The sequence below is a fragment of the Dermacentor andersoni genome, chromosome 4, assembly GCF_023375885.2.
Source record: "Dermacentor andersoni chromosome 4, qqDerAnde1_hic_scaffold, whole genome shotgun sequence".
In the NCBI taxonomy this organism is placed as follows: domain Eukaryota; kingdom Metazoa; phylum Arthropoda; class Arachnida; order Ixodida; family Ixodidae; genus Dermacentor; species Dermacentor andersoni.
The window spans coordinates 69177740-69199970 of record NC_092817.1 but is presented as its reverse complement, the minus strand read 5'-3'; the positions used below and the strand labels follow the sequence as shown (position 1 = coordinate 69199970).

At 51.5% G+C, this 22231-nt stretch overlaps 1 protein-coding gene across 2 annotated transcripts in view; it reads left to right on the top strand.

Moving 5' to 3' along the window:
* Positions 1-22231, top strand: part of LOC126536260 (uncharacterized) — a 138411-nt gene that overhangs the window by 92551 nt on the left and 23629 nt on the right. The window contains exons 3-6 of one of the 2 annotated variants that reach the window (XM_050183158.3): positions 1053-1136; positions 17191-17482; positions 18522-18647; positions 18842-20038. In XM_050183158.3, coding sequence (XP_050039115.1) covers positions 1121-1136; positions 17191-17482; positions 18522-18647; positions 18842-19304 — 897 coding nt within the window. In that variant the 5' untranslated portion in view covers positions 1053-1120 and the 3' untranslated portion in view covers positions 19305-20038. The remainder of the gene's footprint in view (positions 1-1052; positions 1137-17190; positions 17483-18521; positions 18648-18841; positions 20039-22231) is intronic. The other variant, XM_055073886.2, reaches the window with a different exon arrangement.

Here is a 22231-nt window from a genome sequence, read left to right as displayed (position 1 = left end):
AATATGGGAGTTGTATTCCTTTCTTTCCTTTTCTTCCTTTTCTTTTTCGATTTGTCTTGATCTGTCCTATGGAACCGACAAGTGTTTCTGAGGGCTACGATTTATCGGCGCGGATAATTCTGTCTTGTTTCCGCCATTTTTCGTAACACCGTGGACTTGAATGTCACTGTTTCTTACCTTAACGTAAACGTTTATTTACGGTGTAATTGATGTCGCGTCTCGAACCATACGCAACTCTTATTTGAACGTGCCAGTTCCCTCCCCTTTATCCACCAATTTATCTTAATTGTGTGGTCACAGACGGCCAAAAGCACCCATTAAGTGCATTTCCGGTACTGTGCGTTAACACGCAAATCCAGAAAGTACCATACAGTATACCAACGTCATGCATGATGTTATATCTCCGCCTATTTGTTTAAACACAGGAAAGCAGGTTTCTATGCTAGAAGAAATATGAAGATGGTTACTTTTTCTGCGTTACTTTTTACGTCAGCAAGTAACCAAACAAAAGCTGCAATTTTCCCGCTCAGAACTAACCAGTAAGTAGTAGGTGATGTCCAAATGCGCGCACTACTAGCGACTCTCTCTGAGTAACAGAAGCGGATCTCGAAGGATGTACTTCTGCTAACTGCATGCACCGGAAGCTATTTGGAAGCCTAATACACGTCATAAACGCTATGTTTTCGACACCACCTATAACAATCGATTTGAAAGGCGATTATGTTCCAGAGCTTTCTTCGGTTCTGAGGAGGATACAGTATTTATTTATTTATTTATTTATTTATTTATTTATTTATTTATTTATTTATTTCGTATAACTGGCGGCCAAATTCACGCCCCATAGAGTGGCGTCTAGTGTATTTAAAATGCGGATCTTTAATGCCGTGCTTTTGTTGGTTGAATGAGGCGGTAACGCTAGCCGGAAACACGTCATTGACGTCGGGTTTTGGACACCACGTATTCTTTGAGACGCAAAGATTGTCTTGGATATAGGAGCATGCCTTCTTCCACGACATTTCTTATAATCGTTTTTCTTTTTTCTTTCTTCGCAGGTAATTTGAGTCACCTATCCGCAGTCCTGTGGAGAGAAGCGTGGGCTACGGCCCGCAGAAACAGCGCCATGCTTTTCGGCGCAGGTGAGCCTCTTCTTTTGAACACAACCTCATCGTCATCACCGACATCACCATTTGCCTGTAGGACGAATATTAATCCCCAGTTCAATTCACTGCCGTCGTAGATTACGTTCCGCTTTATTTGGCAGCCCTTTTACCCATTCTGAAGCTTACGCAATGCACCCAACTCTAATTTTGCCTCTTAGTCTCAGCTAGAATAAGATTCGACACGTTAACGCCTGCTTCACCTCCGCCGTGGGTAGGCCAGGCATTGCGCTATTTTTGGGGTCGGTTCACGTGTGTCGAGCGTTTAACGCCTGCGTCACTTCCGCAGCCGCCCGGCACGGCATTGCACTGTTTTCGAGATTTTTTCCTACATGCGGATACAATAGTGGGAAAAGCAGCCCTTAACAGATTTGCTGTAATAATAATAATAATAATAATAATAATAATAATAATAATAATAATAATAATAATAATAATAATAATAATAATAATGATGATGATGATGATGATGATGATGATGACAAAACTCTTGCTTGTGGATAAAGAAGTTTGAACGATTGCATTTGGAGGCTCATTTTCTTTTTATTTGAAGCTGTCTATGGGGCACTAGTGTACCATGGTATAAAGAAACCCGGGCGCAATGCGGGCGTGTGCGGCAAAGAAAGCCACAGATTTAGAATACTGGCATATCTCAGTGATTTAGCCTGCGTCTAAAACGTTCAAGATTATAACGGTGCGCCAGTTGCGCGTGTGCACGCTTTGACCACCGCGTCCTTTTTTCCTACAATTACTTTTTGTCCCACGACTACATGTGTGCGTGTGCGTACTCGCGCGCACATTGGTACTATTCGTAATCTTACCCCCATAAATGGAAGCTTCCCCGCATAAAGTCTCTTGACATGGAGAAGCCAGCTCTGCGGAACGCACTATAAGCTACGAACGCGGGCGCGGAGGGGGAATGGGGGATAGGTGAGGTGTACAGGCGCGACTACAACGTGGGTGCCTGGGAGGTACCACATGGATGAAATAGGCGGATGACAACTGGATATACATCTAAGCCTTACCTTCAGGCATATAATGGCTTTTGTCGCTTACATTATTTGGACGAATGTAGTTTGTCATTAAGAAGTCAAATTGTCTTGGTTTATGGCCTTACGTAATTTGAGACCTAAGAATATGTTCGGTCCATTTTATTTGTTGCTCGGCCTTCGAATGTAGGGGCGATTGCCTGGTAATTGAGATTGGAATTATAGAGAGCAAAGCCCAGGAAGCCAACAAATACTATAACATATTGGTTCAAAGGTTATTCATGCATAGTTGGACGTATCTCTCCTATGAAGCAATATGTATAATACCTCAGTGCAAATAATCTGGCACAACGTGACGGCGCTTTCAATCTAGTCAGCTCACACACTGGTCTCTCCTTTCTACTGCAGATTGAGCTTCACATCAAGGGACGCGCATGTGGCATAGAAATACCGCCCCCAACGGGTATTAATGACTTTTCGTGACACCTCGCTATTCGTCGTAGGAGCTCATACCACCGAATGACTGTCCCACGGTCCTTCCGAAGCAATATCAGATGGTTAGACCGGCCCCTTCTGCCGCATCGCCGTGCTTGCAATCAGCTTGGCAGACGGACATGCCCCCGAGGCCTCAAAGACGTCCGACGTAAGAAGCAAACCATTGGCTTCAACGCAGCCAGCCGCACACGGCCCTTTTACGGGACAAGGTGCCTTGTCACGGTGCCTTTTCCATTTCCTTTCTCGTCAACCCGCCAGAGGGCGTCTCCCGTGCCTTACCGCTGGCAAAGAGGGGGCGCTGAAGACCCCAATCCGGTGACGAAGGAGAAATGAAAAGCCAGAACGCGAAATCAGAGTTTGATTGCCGATTACGATTTATATATATTTTTTTCTATAGGTTCCGAGAAGAACAAAATATGAGACACCTACTTGCAGCGTTCTGACGCAATCAGTCTTTGAAGCGGCGCTGCAAACTCCTCCAAATCATCCTGTATTTTTTCCATCAAGGGTGGTCACTACAGCTTCCTCTTTCGCCTCTTTTTTTTCTTCGCCTGCTACGATGAGGAAACTGGAACTGGACGCTTGGACGAAGGGGGGGGGGGGGGGGAGATGCTTGGGTCGGAAGGCAGGATGGAGTATTGGGGGTGGAAACGCTTGGTCTACTGCTGAAGGGGGAGGCAGTTCGCTGGAGCGCCTGAGGGACGCACAAATCTCATTTCCTGTCTAGCGGCAGCGAAATTTCCGCCTCGCCCGCTGCATTCAGCTTGTTCATAGCTCTTTTTTTTCTATATCCTTTCCTGTTTCTGCTCATTGATCGCGCGCGTCCGGGCCCCGCAGACAGGACACGGTCCGCCTCTAGCAGCATCCACTGCCCCATACTCGTCCTCGCACCCGTTCTATAGGCCGCACGAAGCCCTCGAATACCCTTTCATTCTCCTATGAAACGAACTCTGAAAAGGTGGGGGGAAATAATCGCGTACAAGCCTATAATAATAAGAGAGAAGGATGAAGGAATAACTAAAGGAACCGACAACCGTAAAAGAAAAAAAAAATTCGGAGACACACGGCCTGCCGAAGACGAGTACGAGGGAAAAAAGAGGGAACACCGACTTCCGCATGCATTGTCCGCCTCGCAATGTCCGCTTGGTCGTTACCGGACATTGGAGAGACACAGACGCCGTTCTCATCATATTTCGAACGAAGGCGGCGCTCCGAGTGGCGCGGCGTGTACACAAGCATCGGACTGCAAGAATAAGAGCTGCAAGAATACAGCGCGAATTTTCTCAAGGGCCGCCTGCACTTCCCGTCGGCTTTTCTTCCCGAAAACGCGAGACAACATTTCGGTCCGTGCGGTGTCAGTCGAATTCGGGCTCGCATTCGTCTTGCAGGCAATATTTTCTGACAGCCGCGCCCGCTGTTCGTTCCTTGTCCGTGCGCAGCAGTCGTAGCTGCTGGTGGAAGCGGCGCTAGAGGGATATACGGGGAAAGGGGAAAAAAAGAGGCAAAGGAAGTCGGAATCTGGAAGCGGAAGGCAACGATGCCTTTTCGGTTCCTCTCTTCCCCTCAGCGTCAACAAGCGAGCGCGCAGCGTGAATGGCTGAAAATCACCGCTGCTCGCTTGTTTGAAAGAGCGGCTCCTAGCGCCGGCGAAGCGGCGCAGTCGCTGTATCCGAGGGCCGTTCGCTGGACCGTTCTGCGAGAGCCGCTGTAGTGGGGCGGAGAGTGCCCCCCTCCCGCTCTGCAAGGGCTCTTGCTTTTTAGAATCCTGGTGCAGTTTCATCGTCGCACCCTCTCCCCCTACGTCTTCTCTCTCTCTCTCTCTGTCAGGGCTGCGTGCAGTGGTTGTTGCCAGTAGAAAAGTCCGGCACTGCCACAGACCGTCGGAAAGCGGGAGTGAGCGGCAGCTCCGGTCCGCCGCCAAGCTTTCGTCGGCGTCTTCGTCTTCTTGTTATGTTATCGTCTAATGGCGGCCGCTCTGCATGGCGGGGCTTCCGGACGTCTCTTCCACTAGCAGCGGGACATGTCCCTGCCTTGCCCAGGGACCGTAACGAATGCCGAGCCGTGAATGCGTTGCGGGAGTCCTTTTACCGCTTCCCTTTCTCCTCTTCTTGTTCTTTCGGGAACCTCGGCAAGACGCCACGGCCTCTGAGACACGTTGTGTTCCCTCTTGTGGAAGTTGAATTAGCCTCCCGCGTCGGCACGTTCCCGAAGCGTTTGTGACAGCCCCCGCCACGGTTCGCATGCGCATACGCCATGACCGTGGGTATGTGCGTGTCGTTCTAGTGCTCCCCTTCTCTCTTCTTCTAGGCATCTTCACCATTTTGCTGTCCCGACCAACCGACAGATAAGAGGAAATCTTGCGGACACTTCGGCCTGCCAGCATTCGTGCTGCCTGATATCGAACAAAAGAAAGGAGCAAGACTGCCCGAATACTCACGAAAGGAAATACTTTCTCGTTTCGTTGATTTCTTAAATTTTCCTCTTTCAAATGCAATCAAAGCGAAAAGTGGGCACACTGCATCCGTGCCAACGCAGAGACGGCAGCCCTTGTCGCAAGTGGTTACGCGTGGCCGAAATGCCTCGAGCGTTTTCTTGACGGGACGCCCGGCCGCGCATTGTTAGGCGCAGACAGCGACCTTCTTCTGCTCGTTCGCAAGAGATGATTTTGCGTGTCGCACCGATTTAGAGCCTTAAAGCGACAGTTCCTCCCCCTCCCATCTTATTTTGGCAGTGTTTGGGCCGTCAAAACAGCTGTGCGGTGACCACAGCCTTGCAGGTGTAATCGGAAAAAGGACCAAACGCTTGCACGCCTCGTATTTACTTCTCAAGCTTCGTTATGTGCTGCAGTACACAGGTGTTGTCTTTTTACTCGCCCGTAAAAAAAAAAATCTGTTCGTTTTCTACGACAGCGTCAGCGTCGTTTGTAGGCCGCGGCGTTTCCACTTCCAGATTCGACTTTCTCTTGCCGTACCAGGTGTCGGCCTTTCGCCCACCCTTAATTATTTGCGCGTTGTATACACAAGTGCCGGTTGCATGTAGTGGCTGCGACAACCGGTGTTGCAACTGCTTTAGTGCGAATGCTTGGCATAATTGTAAGGTTTGAAGTTGCGAAACATTCCGAGCCACCACGAGACATATTCACGCGCAGCTGTCCTCGCCTAATTGCTAAATAACTTCTATTGCGGTATATATGAAAGACCTGACAACCCAGATTACAAGCCATCATTGTTAAAGCAGGGGTCCTCATGTCAGATTTCAAACTACTTCTCTACCTCGTTTATTCCCACTCATTGCTGAAGTCCGCGACTAGGACTTGATTCGCGAAAACTTGACTAAATAATTGTGGTAGAATCCCATGCTGAAGCGCAGTTCTCACGAAGATATGCAGTTCGTGTTTGAATTGTTTCTAAAGAAGACAATGAATAACCAATGTAAATGTCGAGACCGTTTGTACAGACGCAAAGCAAACACAAAAATTATGTTTACAGGACAGTTGAATACAATATACGAAAACAAACTAAGCGTTAACACCAATGTTCAAATATCACTATATCGGGTAACGAAAAACTGTCACCGAGTCATGGTACAGACGGTGAGCATACGTGGGACTTGGGGAGATACTGGCAGCGATGTTTGACGCTGGTACGGACAACAGGCGTCGCTGTAGCGCGTCGCGCTTGGATGTTAAGGAGGCAACGGCCGGACGCCCTTTCGGCGTTTGCCAACCGGAGCATGGGCCCGGAGCTTGGGCATGGTGATAGAGACGCTGGCTGTGCCCGGATTGGACATCCTTACGACGTTCGCCAACCGCAGGCTACGGGAACGAGCTTGATGATGCGCGTGTGCCCAGCCTGCAGCGACCTCTGGCCTGGAACTCGGCCGGCCGCTACTCCCCGTCTCTAGACACCACCTTCTCGGTCCCGCCACGTCTGCCACGCTCGCGGTCTCCCAAGAACCATCTCGCGCACCTTTCCGCCTGCTTCTATTTCTTCTCCCTTAGTTGGGCACGTGCGTCTCGCGCCGATGCGCTGTCGCCGCTCTTCAAATATCGTCATCTTTGTCTTCCGTTTATTCACTCCGCGTACATCATGACACAGTATATATAAGGGGCTAAATGATGCGCAGATATTATTACTGGGTAATGGTGTCATAGTATTGCTTAGATTATTTTGTTCTTGAGTCTTATACCTGTGTTGTCCTTGCTTATCGTCGCTTTTCTTACGACATTTCTTTTGATTTGTTGTAGTGAAAATTTATATCACGTCATTCAGGGCAGGATACAGTAGTTGAAAGTGCGCTGTTTGTGTCGCTTTTAGCGCCATTGGCTTTCAGTAGCAATGTTAATTTGTTACCGTGCTTTACTACCTAGAGGAAACCCACAGTTTACTCAAGTGAGACAAAGAGAGCGAGTGATTTATTATAAGATAAAGGCTGAGAGGTCGGCCTGAACCATTGTGCTCTAACCAGCTACTCAGCGTTTGGTATTAAGGAGACAAGAAGTGGTGAACATCAGCAAAGGAATGAAATGACGATAATGACGATTAATATAGAAAAGCTAAACTCCATTGAAACAACTGGGACAGTACAACTGGAGCAGAGTGGGCACGACCTCGTCAGCGAGCAGCGCCGCTACAGGATATGGCTGCTACAACAAGAAAGATAATCTAGGGCTGAATTCACAATGGCTTTAGTTCGTAAGAACTTTTTCGTATTCGCCGACGGTCTTCGCTTGTCATATGTTCGCTGTCACCATTGGACGGCTTTTGTTCTTTCGAACTTTACTAGCGCGAGGACGTCTTTGTGAATACGGGCTATGCTATCCACCTGGAATTGCGCTAACACCTCGGTTCACCGTACTAACTCACAAAGAGCTTCGTAACATCCACCTCATATATGAATGTTAGTTTACACGTACGCAGCGTAAATTCCTAATCTATGGCGGCATTGTGTGAATGCGTTCATGCCGACAGCCGTTTGTGACGGGCCGCCATGACGCGAGCCGAACGGTGGGTGGAGGCGACCGTAATGGCACGGGTGAAGACAAGGCGGGCGGACCAGAGCCCCTGGCATATACCGATCCCCACAGCCCAACAGAGGCTCAGCGCCCCGCCTGCCAACGTCGCCGTCGTCGCCTCCGGTTTCGCTGTCGTAATACCACGGGGGCCCCAAACACCGCCGTCAGCTGGCGTCCCACTTAGCGCGCGTCGCACTGCCCCGTGCCAGCGGGATCCACTCAATTTCCTCTCGGGGCGCAACTAATAGCGGCTCTTTCCCCCCTTCTCGCCCTTCGCTGCTGCGATGGCGCGCAATTTCCACTTCTCTCATGGCGGCGGCGGCAGCCGCTGCGCCGCAAAACGGCTCGCGTTATACACGCCGCGAGAAGCGCGGGCCACGCTCAGCCTTCCCTAATGCCGCCTCTCTCTGTGCGCTTCCATTTAATGCCCTCACCGCGAATGAGTCACGCGAGAGCCCGCAGAAGCATGGACTTATATACACTCTGCGGCGCGCATGCTCCACCGTCGGCTAACACGATCCGCCCGCAGGCAGCTAGCTCTCTCGGGCCGCGTGCATTTTCCCGTCGGGCAGCCTTTCTTCGCAGAAAAGGCCCGCCGCTGTAATCGACCAGGCCTGCCCCGATAATGGGCTGCGAAGATAGTTGGGGTTGACGGAGTCGGTACACCTAAGAGCATCATCCGGCGCGTTCGTGCCGCCAATCTGCTTGCCGGGGCACCGCCTGCATTAGGCCTCCTCCCCATCTCCTTTCTCCCATCCACTGAGCTCCCTTTCAGCGCATGCTCCTGGTACTCTCCCCTTCTTCCTTATTTCGATCCTAGAGGGAGCGTGAGCGTGTGTGTGGTGTTTCCGAGGCAATCTTCTTCGCCTGCCGCTGATGGCTGAATGACGGGCTCTGCGCTGACGTCGGAAGCGTGACCGTCGTGCGTTGGTGCACTCGTATGGTACTGAAGTAATCATAACAAAAATAAATAAATAAGAATGAAATAAAGAGAAAGGAAACATCAACGGTACATCGAACTATTGACTGTCTGTGCTGATGAGCTAACGGCGTTGCCTCGTGGGGTTCAATACAGAAGAGCACACATACCTTGCGCGGCTGTCGAGACTTCACTCGCTGGCCATTTGCGTTTTGGGGTTAATATGGTTACGCTGTCACTTATACGCGAGCAAACTGGATGCGAGAATTCCCACCAAAGGCGCAAACGGAAAGGAGTGAAAAGATGAGTAGAGCTATGCCATTAGGGCGGACGAATAATTGTTATGTGCTTTCTCTGCGCCTTTGCTGGTTCATATTCTACCACCAGTCTCCATCTCAAAGTGCACTGTCTTATTCGATTTTCGCCCGTATTCTATTGCATCTGTTCAGTGGTCACGGTGTTCCTCCTTCCGCTGTGAGCTCGCAAGCCGAGTTCTATATATACCGGCGAAAACTTTTAAGAAAATTCGAGAAAACGGCCATCTACCTCGTTTGCAGATTTTTTCTCACATTGATGAGCACATGTCAGTCAAGATTAACGCGTGCTTAACTGCCAAATTTCATGCTGTTCACGCAGATTGTAATGTTCAGTACTCGGCGCAAGCACGCAACACAGCCAGCTCAGCACACCCACCAATTACGGCTTGTGATCTGTGGGGGACGCGAATGCCCAGTTAAGAGCGCACCAAGAGTTAATTCAAAGTGGGTGAATTAAAAAAAAAAAAAAAACGTTTTACCAAAGGCTTCCCGCAGCGCTATTGGCGATCACCAACGACCCCCTTACGCCCAATACGGAGATGGCCGTAAGGACTTCGTAGACACCCGAAGACCCGTCATTTGCCGCAACAGCTCGGCGCATTTCGAGAAGCCGCGCGTGCACCCCGCCGAGGAAAAGAAGTTGGGTGTCGTGATCAAATGCACTGGGCGGTCAGGAAGGACAGCGCTCTCCTCGTCACACGATGAGGAGGCAAGCAGGACAAAGCGCGAGAGACGGGAGAACGATAAGCTGCAAAAAGAGTAATGGACGTCTCGGAAACGAGCCCACATGCTGGTAACGAGTAGCTCGCGTGCGCGTCATCCCCGCATTTATGCGTTACCGCCCGTCGTGGTCGATTCGGGGAAGTATAGCAGAAGTGTGCAGCGTCACCGTTCGGCCTTTTCCTTCAGAGCGCCGTATGCATGCCTGCAGTCGCAATGCGAGATGCCGGCGGCGTTGGCGAAAAGGACCTCGATTGCAGCGGCGGCATCAGCACGGCGTTCGACAGCGGGGGCCACTCGGAGAGAGAGAGAGGGAGAGAGGCGCGACGCTGGACGACGCGCACGCGAAGCAAATGTGTCGTCGCGAATATTCCAGTCAGGCAGGCTAGCGAGGGCAGCGAGCGTGGCTGCGAAGAACGACGAGAACGAAGGAAAACACGACGCTCGACGCCAGCAGTAAAGAAGCAGCTTCGCACTGCAAGTCCGGCGCTCCCGCCTTACGCCGAATAGTGTAGGGTCGCTGGGCAGACGAGCGAAGGAGAAGGGACGGAGCTAGACGGAGCGGAACTTAAATCCGAACGAGCTCCGCGTCTAATAAAAATAATAAAAAAGGAAGGAATGCCGAGAAGGACAGGAGGAGGACATTTTGGCCTACGCAGCATTGCGCGCGAGCGACCGTGGCGAGCTTGCGAGCCCCTGCTATATAGAGCTCGATCCTGTGTAGAATACGCAGTGGAGGTGCCGCGTAAACCTTTGTATATATGTGCGCGTGTATTTGTGCGTATACTATGTACGTATCCGGCTTGCTCGATGGACACCGCTGTTTTTTCGTTGTTACGCGATGATGGCGCGCACGGGGCACAGGAAAGGAAAGGAGCAGCTGTGCAGGGGCAGCCTCGCGCCGGCGAGCGGGGGTGTCCAGAATGGAAAGAAAACAAGCGGCGCGTCAGGGGCAGGCCGACAGAGGAACAAAAACATGACGAGAAAAGCCCGCTGGTGAATCTTCGTAGGAGAAAGTAAGAATAACGAAGCCAGAAGAACGTTTTTTGCAAGTGCAACGAAAGCGGCAGAAGACGGACGCAGAAAGAAAAAGAAAACAAAGAAAAGAAAAGAAAAACGAGATGCTGCCAAGGGGACATAGAAGACGAAAGGACGATCGCGGTGTCGGAATTGGAATGGACCGCGCGAGTCAAGCTGCTCTCCATGCAGGTAGCGTCCGCGCAACCATCAAACAATACCGCGGGGACACGCCGCGCGGGGTTAGTTCCACAGGAGCCGAAATGCAACGAACGGGCTCGGAACGAGAGGATGTGGGGGGGGGGGGAGGACAGGATGGAGGGGGGGGGGAACGCCTGTCCTCGGTGAAGGCAGCAACGCAGTGCACGAGAACGAAGAGAATGAACACGCCCGTGGTCTTCCCTGCGCGACGATCGCGAAAATGCGCTGGGTCGTGGAGAGACGAACCAAAGAGGCGTCGCGCTTCGTGAGTGGATTGATGCGTGCGGCGGTGTCGGAAAAGGGGGGGGGGGAGGTGAGGGGATGGGGGCTGGGAGGCAGATCCGCGCACGAAAGGAAAAAAAGAAAAAGAAAGAATAAATCATGAAATGTTGTTTCGGTGCTATGGGGCGTCATGAATTGGGAGTTCAAGGCAGCGGGACGAAAACAACGAGAACGCCAGCGGGCCTGACAGCATCCAAGCTACAGCTTCGGAATGAAATCTTCCCCAGGAACGACTAAGATGGAACGCGTTGAAGGGGGAAGGACGGCAGGAGACCGCTGGGGAAGAACAGGGAGCGATCGCTGCTCCAGGGTTCGGCAGATTGCTTGCTTCACTCCGAGCCCAGATGAAAACGGCCACGTGGACGGCGGGACGGAGTAAATTTTAAAGTGGCTCACGTTCCGGGCTGAAATCGTAAAACAAGGGAAGTGTCGATGCGAGTCGTCTCCGCGAGGCGAGGGTATGGGACGCAATATCGTCGCTTATATGCGCCTCCCATACCGCGGACCCGCTGGCCCTTTCTGTCTCTTTTTTTTTCATTCTTTTTTGCCTTCTGTGCTGTTTTTTCTACAAGACTTCCTTCTTGAAATCTCCGGAACGACACCACTTCACTCGTTTCTTGTTTGCTGGCCACGCGGTACACACCGGGTGCCTGTCTCAACTTGATTCTTCCAAGTCGTCGTGACTCCCATTTTAATCTCGCGAGCTTTCGCGGCATTATATGCAATATCTCAGCTTGGCCCGTCCTCAATTCTTTTCTTTTTCTCTTCCTTTGCCGCCGAACAGATAGAGGGAGGCAGGCCTTGTATACGGATCGCGCACGCCGTTCATGTATAGGCGGGCATACTCTGTACACTCTCGACGCAACCTTTTCTTTCGCTTTCTCGGGAAACGCACTTGGTCGTTGCCGCCAGCGCACCGAATCTTGAGTCCGATATCGCAAGATTTTATTTCCTACACGACGGGCATAGCATCTCAGCCTCGCATGTCAGCCGAAAAGAGACATAGAAAGAGAGCTTGCCGTGCCCGACGGCACTTCACCAGCGACGAAATGAAGGGAGCTTCTTCGTGTACGTAACATCTCCTTCTCTTTGGAAAGGGCTGCCTCAGCGCGACGGGTTGGCACGGTCTGCTCCATTTAAAATTTGATCGCTATCGCTCGCTACTGCGCTCTACACAGCATCGCCTTCGTCCACTCGTCGGTGGAGGTCGTAAATGATGGTTCCCACCGCGTGCAAACAACGTTAACACGTGGCTAGCGGCTCTTATACGAAGCTGCACGGGACTGCTTAAAGTGAGTGAAACAGAAAAAGGGAAGTTGAAGAAGAGGCGACGGGCTGTTTCGTGTTCAGTTCTGCGGCGTCGTCGTTCTTTGGAAGAGAGTGACATTATCACGGACATGTACGAAGGTAAGGGCAGAACAGTGGCGGAGCTATAAAAAGGTGTCCTTACGGCGCGTAGCTCTCGCTTTGTCTACAGATTGTAATCGTGGTTTTTCCTGAGGACATACTCCGGTTTTGTTAGGTGGACAACTGCTGAAGACCAACTTTGAAAGGAAGAAAAAAGAATAGAAAGAAAATTAAAGAAAAATTGCGCGATAGTCCTAGATTAAAGAGGCGGCATGTATATAGTTCATTTGTGCCTTCCAACTTTCTTGCCTGTGCAAAGCACGCAGCCTTTCTGCTTTCGATTCGCTGCGCGCGTTGGAAGGATGTGTCGATGCAACTCGGCGATTAGAGTGGTCGCGACAGGTCTTCAAAGAGTGTGACGGTTTTTATTATCCCGAGTAGTGATGCAGTGATCGACGCTCACTGACAAACGAGAATGATTTGGCACGAACAGACCGATATATTTAGAACAACATATAAACTGCAGCATTGGCATTAATTTTCTCCATTTCTTTCTACTTTGGCGCCGCTTGAACAAGCGAGCGATCGTATCCATTACGGGGCAGGCAAACCTAGAAAACCGGAGCATAACAGGCAGAGACGCGGGGGCTTGACATTTGAGCATGATCTGCACACTAAACAAGCACGACGCAATAAAGGTATACAACGAGGCCATCGCGATTACGTAGCAGCAAAAGTCCCGCAGGAAAGGCGGGCGCGCAGGGGGCTCTGCTCATTACAGCGTAGTTTCAAGATTGAGTTTGTCCGTCGTTGATTAATGGCTCGGAATTACTTTTGCTGAGGCGCACATACGTAAGAGTGGCAAGCGAAAGGAAAGTAACAGTTATTGAGGACGGTTTGCGAGGCTCGCTGCCACGGAAGCCTTTGACGACGTTCCCGGAATTTCCATCTCGGCATCTCGGAGCGAGAATCAGTAGCGCGGCGCTCGGCGACGGCGAGCCAACCGCAAAAGAAAGCTCGTCGTGGCAGTGCGCGGGGAGTCGCGTCAGGGCGCTGTACGGCCGTACAGCGAGGCAGGAGCATCACGAGCCTGTTTTCTTCGTAGGCGCCCGACTTTCTTTTTCGCTCTTCTCCGTGAGACAGGGCGGGCACAAATCAGAGCGGACACGGGGGACTCGCATTAGTATGGGCTTCTCGGCACGGCGGCGGGCGAAGATATGGGGGCGGCTTGTGCCAGCGAGTGCTTTTTCCATCTCGTCCGACGGTGCTGCTGAACGGGAATCGATCCAGGACGCGAAGGAAGGAAGGGACGAGACCCCGCTCCATCGTCGTTGTCGTCGTCGTCGCCGCCGTTTCCCCGCCACGGCGTGGCTGCGCCCAGACGGTCAGGACATGACCCGCATCGCAAGAGGCCTCTCGGCAGACGGGCCGAGCGCTTCGCGGGCCATGCGCTCAAATTGCGGGGCTTTGAGCGGGCGAACGAGTGGGGAGGGAATAGGGCTGGTCGCGACGCTGGTGCTGGATACCCGTAGGAGCCGCGCGCGCGCGATGGGCGCCGCAGATTGCCTATGGCCCACCGTCGCGCTTTCCTGCAGCGCTGTTGCGTGGAGGACGCATGGTGAGTCGTATTTCTGCTGAGGCTCGCTAGGGATTCCCGCGACCACGTGTCCACCCTCCCCCCCCCCCCCCCCCCCACACACACACACACACACACTCCGCCTCCCCCTACTCTCGGAAACAGAGCGCGAAAGGCGCTGGCGAACAGGGGTATAAGGCACGGTGAAGCATAGCCGAAGTAACAAGCTCGAGAAGTCCTAAAGGCGGGATGTGTAGAAGAGAGAGAGAAAAAGATAGAGATAGAGAAATAATACATTAGGTGGTACGCGAGCAAGGCGACATCGTGTTTGTGCGGTGCGAGGGACCCTTATCGAACATCCTCGACGGAGATAACGCCGGTATAGACGGGGAGGCTTTTCGATTGCCCCGCTGCCGCCACCACTCTCGTCTGCTGAGAAGGGTGTGCTGCGGCGGCACTTTAGGATCAACCTTTCGAGAGCAGGCACTGAATTACAAGATCGGACCGACGGAGAAGGAGACAGTGGTAGACAACGACGCTTCCTGGATCGCCGATACCCGCGAAAGCTGGCCACCGCCGCCGCCACCACGAATGGCCGTCACACGCGGACTTTCCAATAGGGGCGTGCGAGCTATAGGCAGAAAAAGAAAGAAAAAAAAAAAACATAATGTGATCTCCGGCTTATAAGCGTCTATCTTCGTGGGGAGACAGGGAGCATTTGCTCAAGTTGGACGAAAAGCCCATTTCTCCTGTTCCCTGGCTGCTTCTAAGCCATCGGGGCCCCTTTCTTTCTCTCGCTTGCATCTTTGCAACAAGCCGGTGATGTGTACCTCTTCTGTACTCTACTTGCGCCTCTACCGCTTTTTTCTCGTTCCATTTCTGGCCGGGGCCTCGAGAGCGAAACGCAAGAATCCCGTGTGATGCCGCGCCGGGCGCACTTGGCAGGCCCGGCGCGTCGGAACGGTGCGGAAATAAAGGCCTCGAAGGACAGGAAATTTGTTCGAACCACATCAGCAGTCCATTCTCGTTGCTGGCATGAACGACGGCGATGGAGGCAACAGAGGCGCTGGCTGCGCCGGCATCGAAAAGAGACGACGACGTCTTCGACTGTACAACGGACGAGAGAGGGAAAAAAAAAGCGATGAGGGGAAGCTTATATAGTCGCACCCAACCCCCTTTTTCGAAAGAGGCATTTAAACGGCGGCCCGATAGGAAATGGCTGTCTCGTCTTTATCGAGCCCGCTGGCTCACGCGCGCACACACACTCACATACACATGGTCGCCGTGTTTAGTGTGCTTGCCGCGCCGCCGCTATAGAGTGTCCTGTTTCGTGCTCCCGCCAGCCAACAGCCGCTCAACTTAGATACGATCACCTGTCGTCCCATTCGGGCGAGGGAACTTTTCTTCCACTCACCCCTTTACCCGCTGCCGCGGCGTCCACAATGTGTGTCTGTATGTTTGTTGCTGAAGAGGCCGGCCGCCTCCTTTCATTTCTCTATTGGAGCATGTAGTCGCTGAGCACAAGAACGAGCGTCGAGGACCAGGAGAAAGAAAGATAAAAGGAGGATAATATATGAGGAGTCGCGTACGTTGCTGGGTCTGAATACCGAACATCCTCCGAGGCCTAACGCTTCTTGCTGCTTTCTCTTCCTTCTTCTATGCCTCTAAGTGGATGAATCGCCTTTCTAGCTCGGCTTTGTGAAATGTTAAAAAAGAAAGAAAGAAAAAGCAGAAAACGCGTTACTCGCACATTATCCTGACTTCACATGATCAGGAAAGGTCGCATCTGAAAGGGAAAGATACACGCCATCGGCAGGGGTAATCCATGCCCTTAAGGCTCCTGCACACTGCTTCTACAGTCCTCTTGAAATTATCCCTTCACCCTACAGCGCATCCGATTGTGTAAATTTGGGGACTAACGACATGTCACTTTGCATTCATTCGACACGCTGCACACTGAAGAGGCCTCGTATGCGTAGAAATTTCGCAAGGCGCAGTAAGGCGCATTCGGGTAATATTGATATACCTGGAAAGCCTGCATCGCTGCGCAAAAAAACGACCAGGAACTAAGTGCATGATGGAAGGTGTAGCATAACACGGGCTATTGGTTTGTGTTGTAAAATCATAACTAAAACATCAACAGGCCGAAGAAAAAATAATCAGATCAGGCCATCAGGGATGCTATACTACTCGGGCAGTTGGCATTTATAAAATAATGCGCTTTAGTCTAGACCATTTTGTATTTAACAACTGAAATATGTAGTCCACAGTTTAGTGCTTATTAGCCTGACAGTGTAGCGCACATTAATGTGAGCCAACGAGCTACACCTTGGTTGAGAAACAGAGCGCCTATAGAGAGCCCGTACTCTACGTCGCCCATATACTACTTTCATTTCGGTGGGTCTTTTACTCTCCAAAGCTCCTATATAATGTACGCTGTAGCAGAGGGCGCCGGCTTAGTTTTGACCGCTTATTGTAGCCATAAAGTTTCTTCACAATAATTTGTGATAATACACAGGGAACAAGCAATAGCCTTTCGAAACAGCGATAATGTTCTAAGCGTCTATTACTTTCTTCGGCTCATTTTTGACAGCAATGGCGTCTGTATCCATGTGCTTTAGGCGCTTCCTTGTACTTCCTACAACCTTGACTCTCCGCTGCCCACTATGTTCAGCTGTTTGCTCCGTGTGCCCCTTCGATGCATCCCATTTGCCGCACCGCTTAGTTGTATACCGGCTGCTCTAAATAACGGGATTTATGAGTCCAATGTGTGGACCTCATGCTGTGTTACGCGAGGTTCCGTGGTGTACGAGTGGAATTGGCGGAACACCAATGTAAGAATTGAAGGGGTCGATTTCTGATCAAGGCTAATATACTTCTCTTGTGTCTATATTACTTAATTTGCAGCGACGCTTACCCTTTTATAACTTTCCCACTTATACATTCGCACAAATGCTTCCGTCGTACTGGATGACGCCATTACAAGAAGAAATTTCAGAAGCGGGTTTCTCCTCACAGGGTATGTTACTGCGGAGAAACCAGAGTTCAACGCAGTGCAACATACGTGCAGACGATTATGTGTAGCGCTGCTTACGAAACGTTCACATTACTAAGCGTATGCATTCAACATTGTGCTCCTCTTTGTCACTATCGCAGATTCAATGGACATGAAGTCCGGCCCCGGGAGGCGCGTAGTCCAGGCAGGTACCCTGAGCATGACACCAGGTGGCAACGGGCTTGGCGCTCTGGGCATGGCCGGTCTTCTACCGGGCCCCGAGTGCGCGGGCTGCCAAAAGCCCATCCGCGAGCGGTTCCTGCTCAAGGCGCTGGACCAGCTGTGGCACGAGGACTGCCTCAAGTGCGCGTGCTGCGACTGCCGCCTCGGAGAGGTCGGCTCCACCCTCTTCACTAAGGCCAACCTCATACTCTGCAAGAGGGACTACCTCAGGTAAGGGAGAGGCCGCCATGTTTATTCTGGCATTTGATCGCGGCTGCGCGCTTATCGAATGCTATATGACCGGCGACACACGTAAGAAATGTTTATTTTAAACGTCGTCTCCCAATGTGCCGCGACCACGTATCTAACTACAATGGAAAGGAAGTACCGGAAACGAATGAATGTAGACGAGAAGAAAAACGCTTATTTAAATATAAAGTCATTGATTCCCTCGCGAGGAGACGTTGACTCGAAGACTCCTTCTGCTATGTATACCAAATGGCCATGTTTTAAGGGAAGATGTTCTAAAGTTGTAAACAAAGAAATGTTGCAAACATATATCTTGTAAACATTCTGATTATTCTGTACTAGCGTAAAATATTTATTGAGGACGCCAAAGGCACAGGCAACATTATTTGCAGAACGCAAGCTGTATTCAAAGCGTGTATATAGTATGTGCACCAAGTATTAAGAGTTACAAGCCGCGGTGGCTTAAAGGAATACTCACATTATATTTTTAACTCGTCAAGCTTTCTTTCTTTCTCTTTTTTGAAAAAAGAAATGAAGAGTCAAGAGTATTGTGTCAGTGCTCCTTTATAGGCAATGACCTTTTGTTGAGCTAGGGTGAATGCATAAACGCTCCTATATCGTTGTTGGGGTGCATGTTAAAGAATCTCAGATGACCAAATCTGATTCGGTGCCCTGAACTGTGCTGTCTCTGATAGTCTCGACATTGGTTTGGGACGTTAAACTTAATCAATACTGCTTTAATGCTTAAATGCTGCTTGAGAATAGGGCCAGTAATGGCAAAACACGCTAGAAGCTTATAAAATCTGTAAGAAACTGTCATTTCAGAAATGGGATGTGGTTTAAGCAAGAATAATACACAAGGAATTTCGACACGACAAGAAATGCAATCTTAATTTTCCAATGTATACGGAAGTTTAATAATGCATGCATATGTATTCGCGTCAGGACAGTGCTTTCGTTGTAAATTGCTCTATATTGGCGCCAGCGTGTCCTTAAAATACCGCATCCTGTCTCTTTGCAGGCTCTTCGGCACTACTGGTCTCTGCTCTGCGTGCAACAAAACAATACCGGCGTTTGAAATGGTCATGAGGGCCCGCGGGAACGTATACCATCTGGAGTGCTTCGCCTGTCAACACTGCAATCACAGGTGCGTTTTCACAGTTGGAGACTCGGGTGACAATGCGTAGACGAAGCAACTTAAATGCTATCGAAGCGAAGGGAAAAGAACAAAAGCGTAAGACCGGCGTGCTTTAGTGTAGCCTCTTCGCCAACTCACATGAAAGAAAATGAGTAGGCATCTGTCTTAGCTCTACCTTTACGCCCTACATTTTCCCTGTGCAGGTTCTGCGTGGGCGACCGCTTCTACCTGTTCGACAACAAGATACTCTGCGAGTACGACTACGAGGAGCGGCTGTCGTTCCAGAACGTGCCGTTCCCTGGCCACAATCCAAGCAACCAACAACAACAGCAGCAGCAGCAAAACGCCAACAATGCCTCGACGCCCGGTGCAGGTGGCGGAGGAGGAGGCGGAGGCAATGGTAGCATTGGAAACCACCAGGCGAGCAACCAGGGCAGTAACAGCAACAGTGGCCCAGCAACCGGCACGACGACGACGACTACTAACAGCGCTGGTCGCCCGCCCATCGGTACGCCTCCCGGTAGCGCTGGCGGCCCCAATGCTAACAACGGCAACAGCAATAGCCTCCAGCGGCTCAAGCGACACACACTAGACAGTATGCCCGTACAGGACGACGCGTCCAGCGGCTACGGCAGCCCCGATTCCATGATGAGCGACGGCAAGTGACCCAGGGAGAAAGGCGGCCGCGGTCGGCACCACGCCGGACCCGCCGCCCTCGCCTGCAAGCAAGACCTGAGCTAATGCGCCTTCCCTGGCCTGGACTACATGCTTGGGCCACGCGTGCGCGCGCACACTTTATGTCACCATAGCCTTACGCTCGCGCGATGTGCGTTTTTCTTTTTTTTTCTTGGGGGGCGGGAGGTGCGAATGGACGTTGGGACAACGAAGCGTTGCGCTGGCCATCGGGCTAACCCAAAGAAAACCGTTCTAAATATACGAAGACCTGTGTGTGACCAGGAGAACCAAGAAAGCAGCGTCATCGCCAAAAGCGGCCAAGAAGGTTTAACTCCGCGATATTGAGTATAACCTGGACGAATGCGTAGATGACTTCACATGCGACTGGGCTGAAGTGTGTATGTGCGCGCGTGTGTACAATTGACTCGGGGTTTCACGGGTCGTGCCTGTGAGATCCATATGACAAAATGTGCCATGTGATGTTGCTCCTGTCGTTTTACGTCGCACTGTCGGCGGGGTCTTCCCTGCAACTGCGACACGGTGCCGGACCAAACCGTGCCCCGTCTTCGGGGCATCATCGTAGCGTTTCCTCAACTTAAGCTTGCCAGGAGAGCGGATGAAGCCAAGCTAAGGACTGGACTGGTAGACTCCGGACTGAAAAGAGAATCAGTGCGTTTTCTCCTCCGTGGGATATGAGGTCGGCTGCTGTTCTTCCAACGTGAATGGTAAGTTCCGTTCTGTTGAAGTATTTGTTGAGTAGTAGGACACGTTTTCTCTCAGTGCTGACCTTAGTCGTACAATTTCACTCATATGTTAACGACACGAGCTCTCATCAAAACAGAAATTAATTGGAAGCACAAGATTAGTCTGCGAAGTAGCCTGCATGGAACTGAAATTGAAGAGCGGAACATTAGAGTGGGGCATGCTCCACGCCTGTCGGTTGAGGGCAGATGTCGTTACTGGCCGTGTCATGAGGTTAACGGGGTAACTATATACCCGATCAGTAAGAAGAATAAATGGTAAAAGAAAATGAACGATATAAAGTAAAAATTTTCAAGAGTGCTTCGGAGAAAAGTGGTTCCTACGGCCATATTACAAGTACGGGATTGGCTGCTTCCCATGGCGGTGTTCCCAACTGCGCGAACCGGGCGAAAGAAGGGGAACAAAAGAAAGTGAAGCGCATTTTGATGAAATAGAGCTGCAAAAGGGACGCGATGAAAGCAAAACAGAGAGAGAGAGAGAGAGAGAGAGAGAGAGAGAGAGAGAGAGGGACGGAGGGAGGCGAGGAGAGAGGTGCTAGTGAGATAGGGTGCACGGGTGTTGCTGCGAAGGTATAAAAGACCAAGAAAAGTGGGCGGGTGTAGGGAAATAAAAGGTCCGGCGGGGCGGTGGCGATCGAGAGAAAGAGCTCGTGCGCTCGCGGTCGTGCAAATCCCAAGGCAACCGATCCTTCCATTTGCGCCTGGCGCGCGCGCGCGCGCGCGCTCCGAGAACGTTTCTCGGCGCCCGTCCATTAGCCGGCCGTTCCGTGTGCACTCCTCTACTCTCCCTTATTTACCTAAGTGGCTCGACGCCGCGCACTCGGGAACATCCAGGAGCAATATCAAGAAAGGAAAAAAAAGGGAGAGAAAGAAAGGAAAGGAAATCAGCCGGGGATCGAAAGTAAAGCACGCGTTTTCTTACTCTCCGTCTCTCCATCTCTTGTGTCTCTCGGAGCCACGTCCCATTCGTTTCGCGTGTCATTGCGGGTGGCGCCCCCCAGTTCGGTCGTCGGTGGCAGTGCGTGCCCGCTGCTGCGTCCCGCCACCGTCCGCGTTATATTGCTGGTGCGCGCAAGGAAGGAACGAGATGGGGGAGTGAGCACGCGGCAGGCTCGCCTGCTCTGGAACAAACAACTCGAAGATAGTTTTTAGTGGACTTAAAAGGCTTTTTAGCCTCTCCCCGCGGGCACCTCGCCGGAAGAGCCGCCGTTCCCTCCATTAGGGCTCGCGCGCGAGCGCGCGCTGTGGGCGGCGCCCGGCGCAACAGAGCGCCGCAGCATTAAGTGCTCCGAAAAGGAAAGCATCTCTTTTCGCTGAGGCGCTCTCTCTCTCTCTCCCCCTCTCTTCTTGCTTATGTCGCTGCTTGCTGCTGCTCGATAAAAGCAAGCGCGACGACGTCCCTATGGCTGCCGTTCCTGCGTGTGTGTGTACGCATTCGGGCGTCCAGCCGGCCCTTCTCCCGTTTCCCCCTTTTTTTCCCTCTCGAATGCTCCTTTCATCACGTGGGGAGAGGGAGACAGTGGGAGGGAATACACTTATTCCTCCTCTCCTTTTCTGTCTTCCCTTCCGTCAGGATCCCCTTTTTCCATTCGAAGTCTTTCCTCTCTCAGAGTCCATATTGGGAACGTACATGCTGCTCGCCATTAGATTTTCTTCTTTTCCGGCTCCTTTTTGCGCCATTACAAGTTTGCCCGTCGACGACTAATCCTCCCGTGGAACTGTCGCGGCACTTCGGCGGCTGCGACGGTCACTTAAAACCGGGCCGCGGCGTCGGGAACCACTGGAGTGCGGGGGGCGACTGTGGCACAACGTATACCTGCGTTATATAGCACTCGGCAAGGCGTGATGGCACTCTGCGCAGCGGGAGCGCGTGAATGAGAGAGATCGGAAATGGATTCCGAAAGCACGCCGAAGAGTGGCGCGCGAAGCTAACAGCCAGATGTGTATGGTCGGTGCATTAGTCCCATTCGGAAGCTTTCTCGGCCTCTCTTTTCTGTGCAGCCCGGATTCGCATAAGTGAGGAAGCTGTCAGCAGTTTCTGCTGTGGTGGTTTTTGGAGTGCGTAGAAAAAAAACAAGAAAACGAAAACAGTCAGTCCGAAAAATGAAAAGAAAAAGAGTGGTCATTCGTTAACGCGTACACATCTTCGTTGAAGTG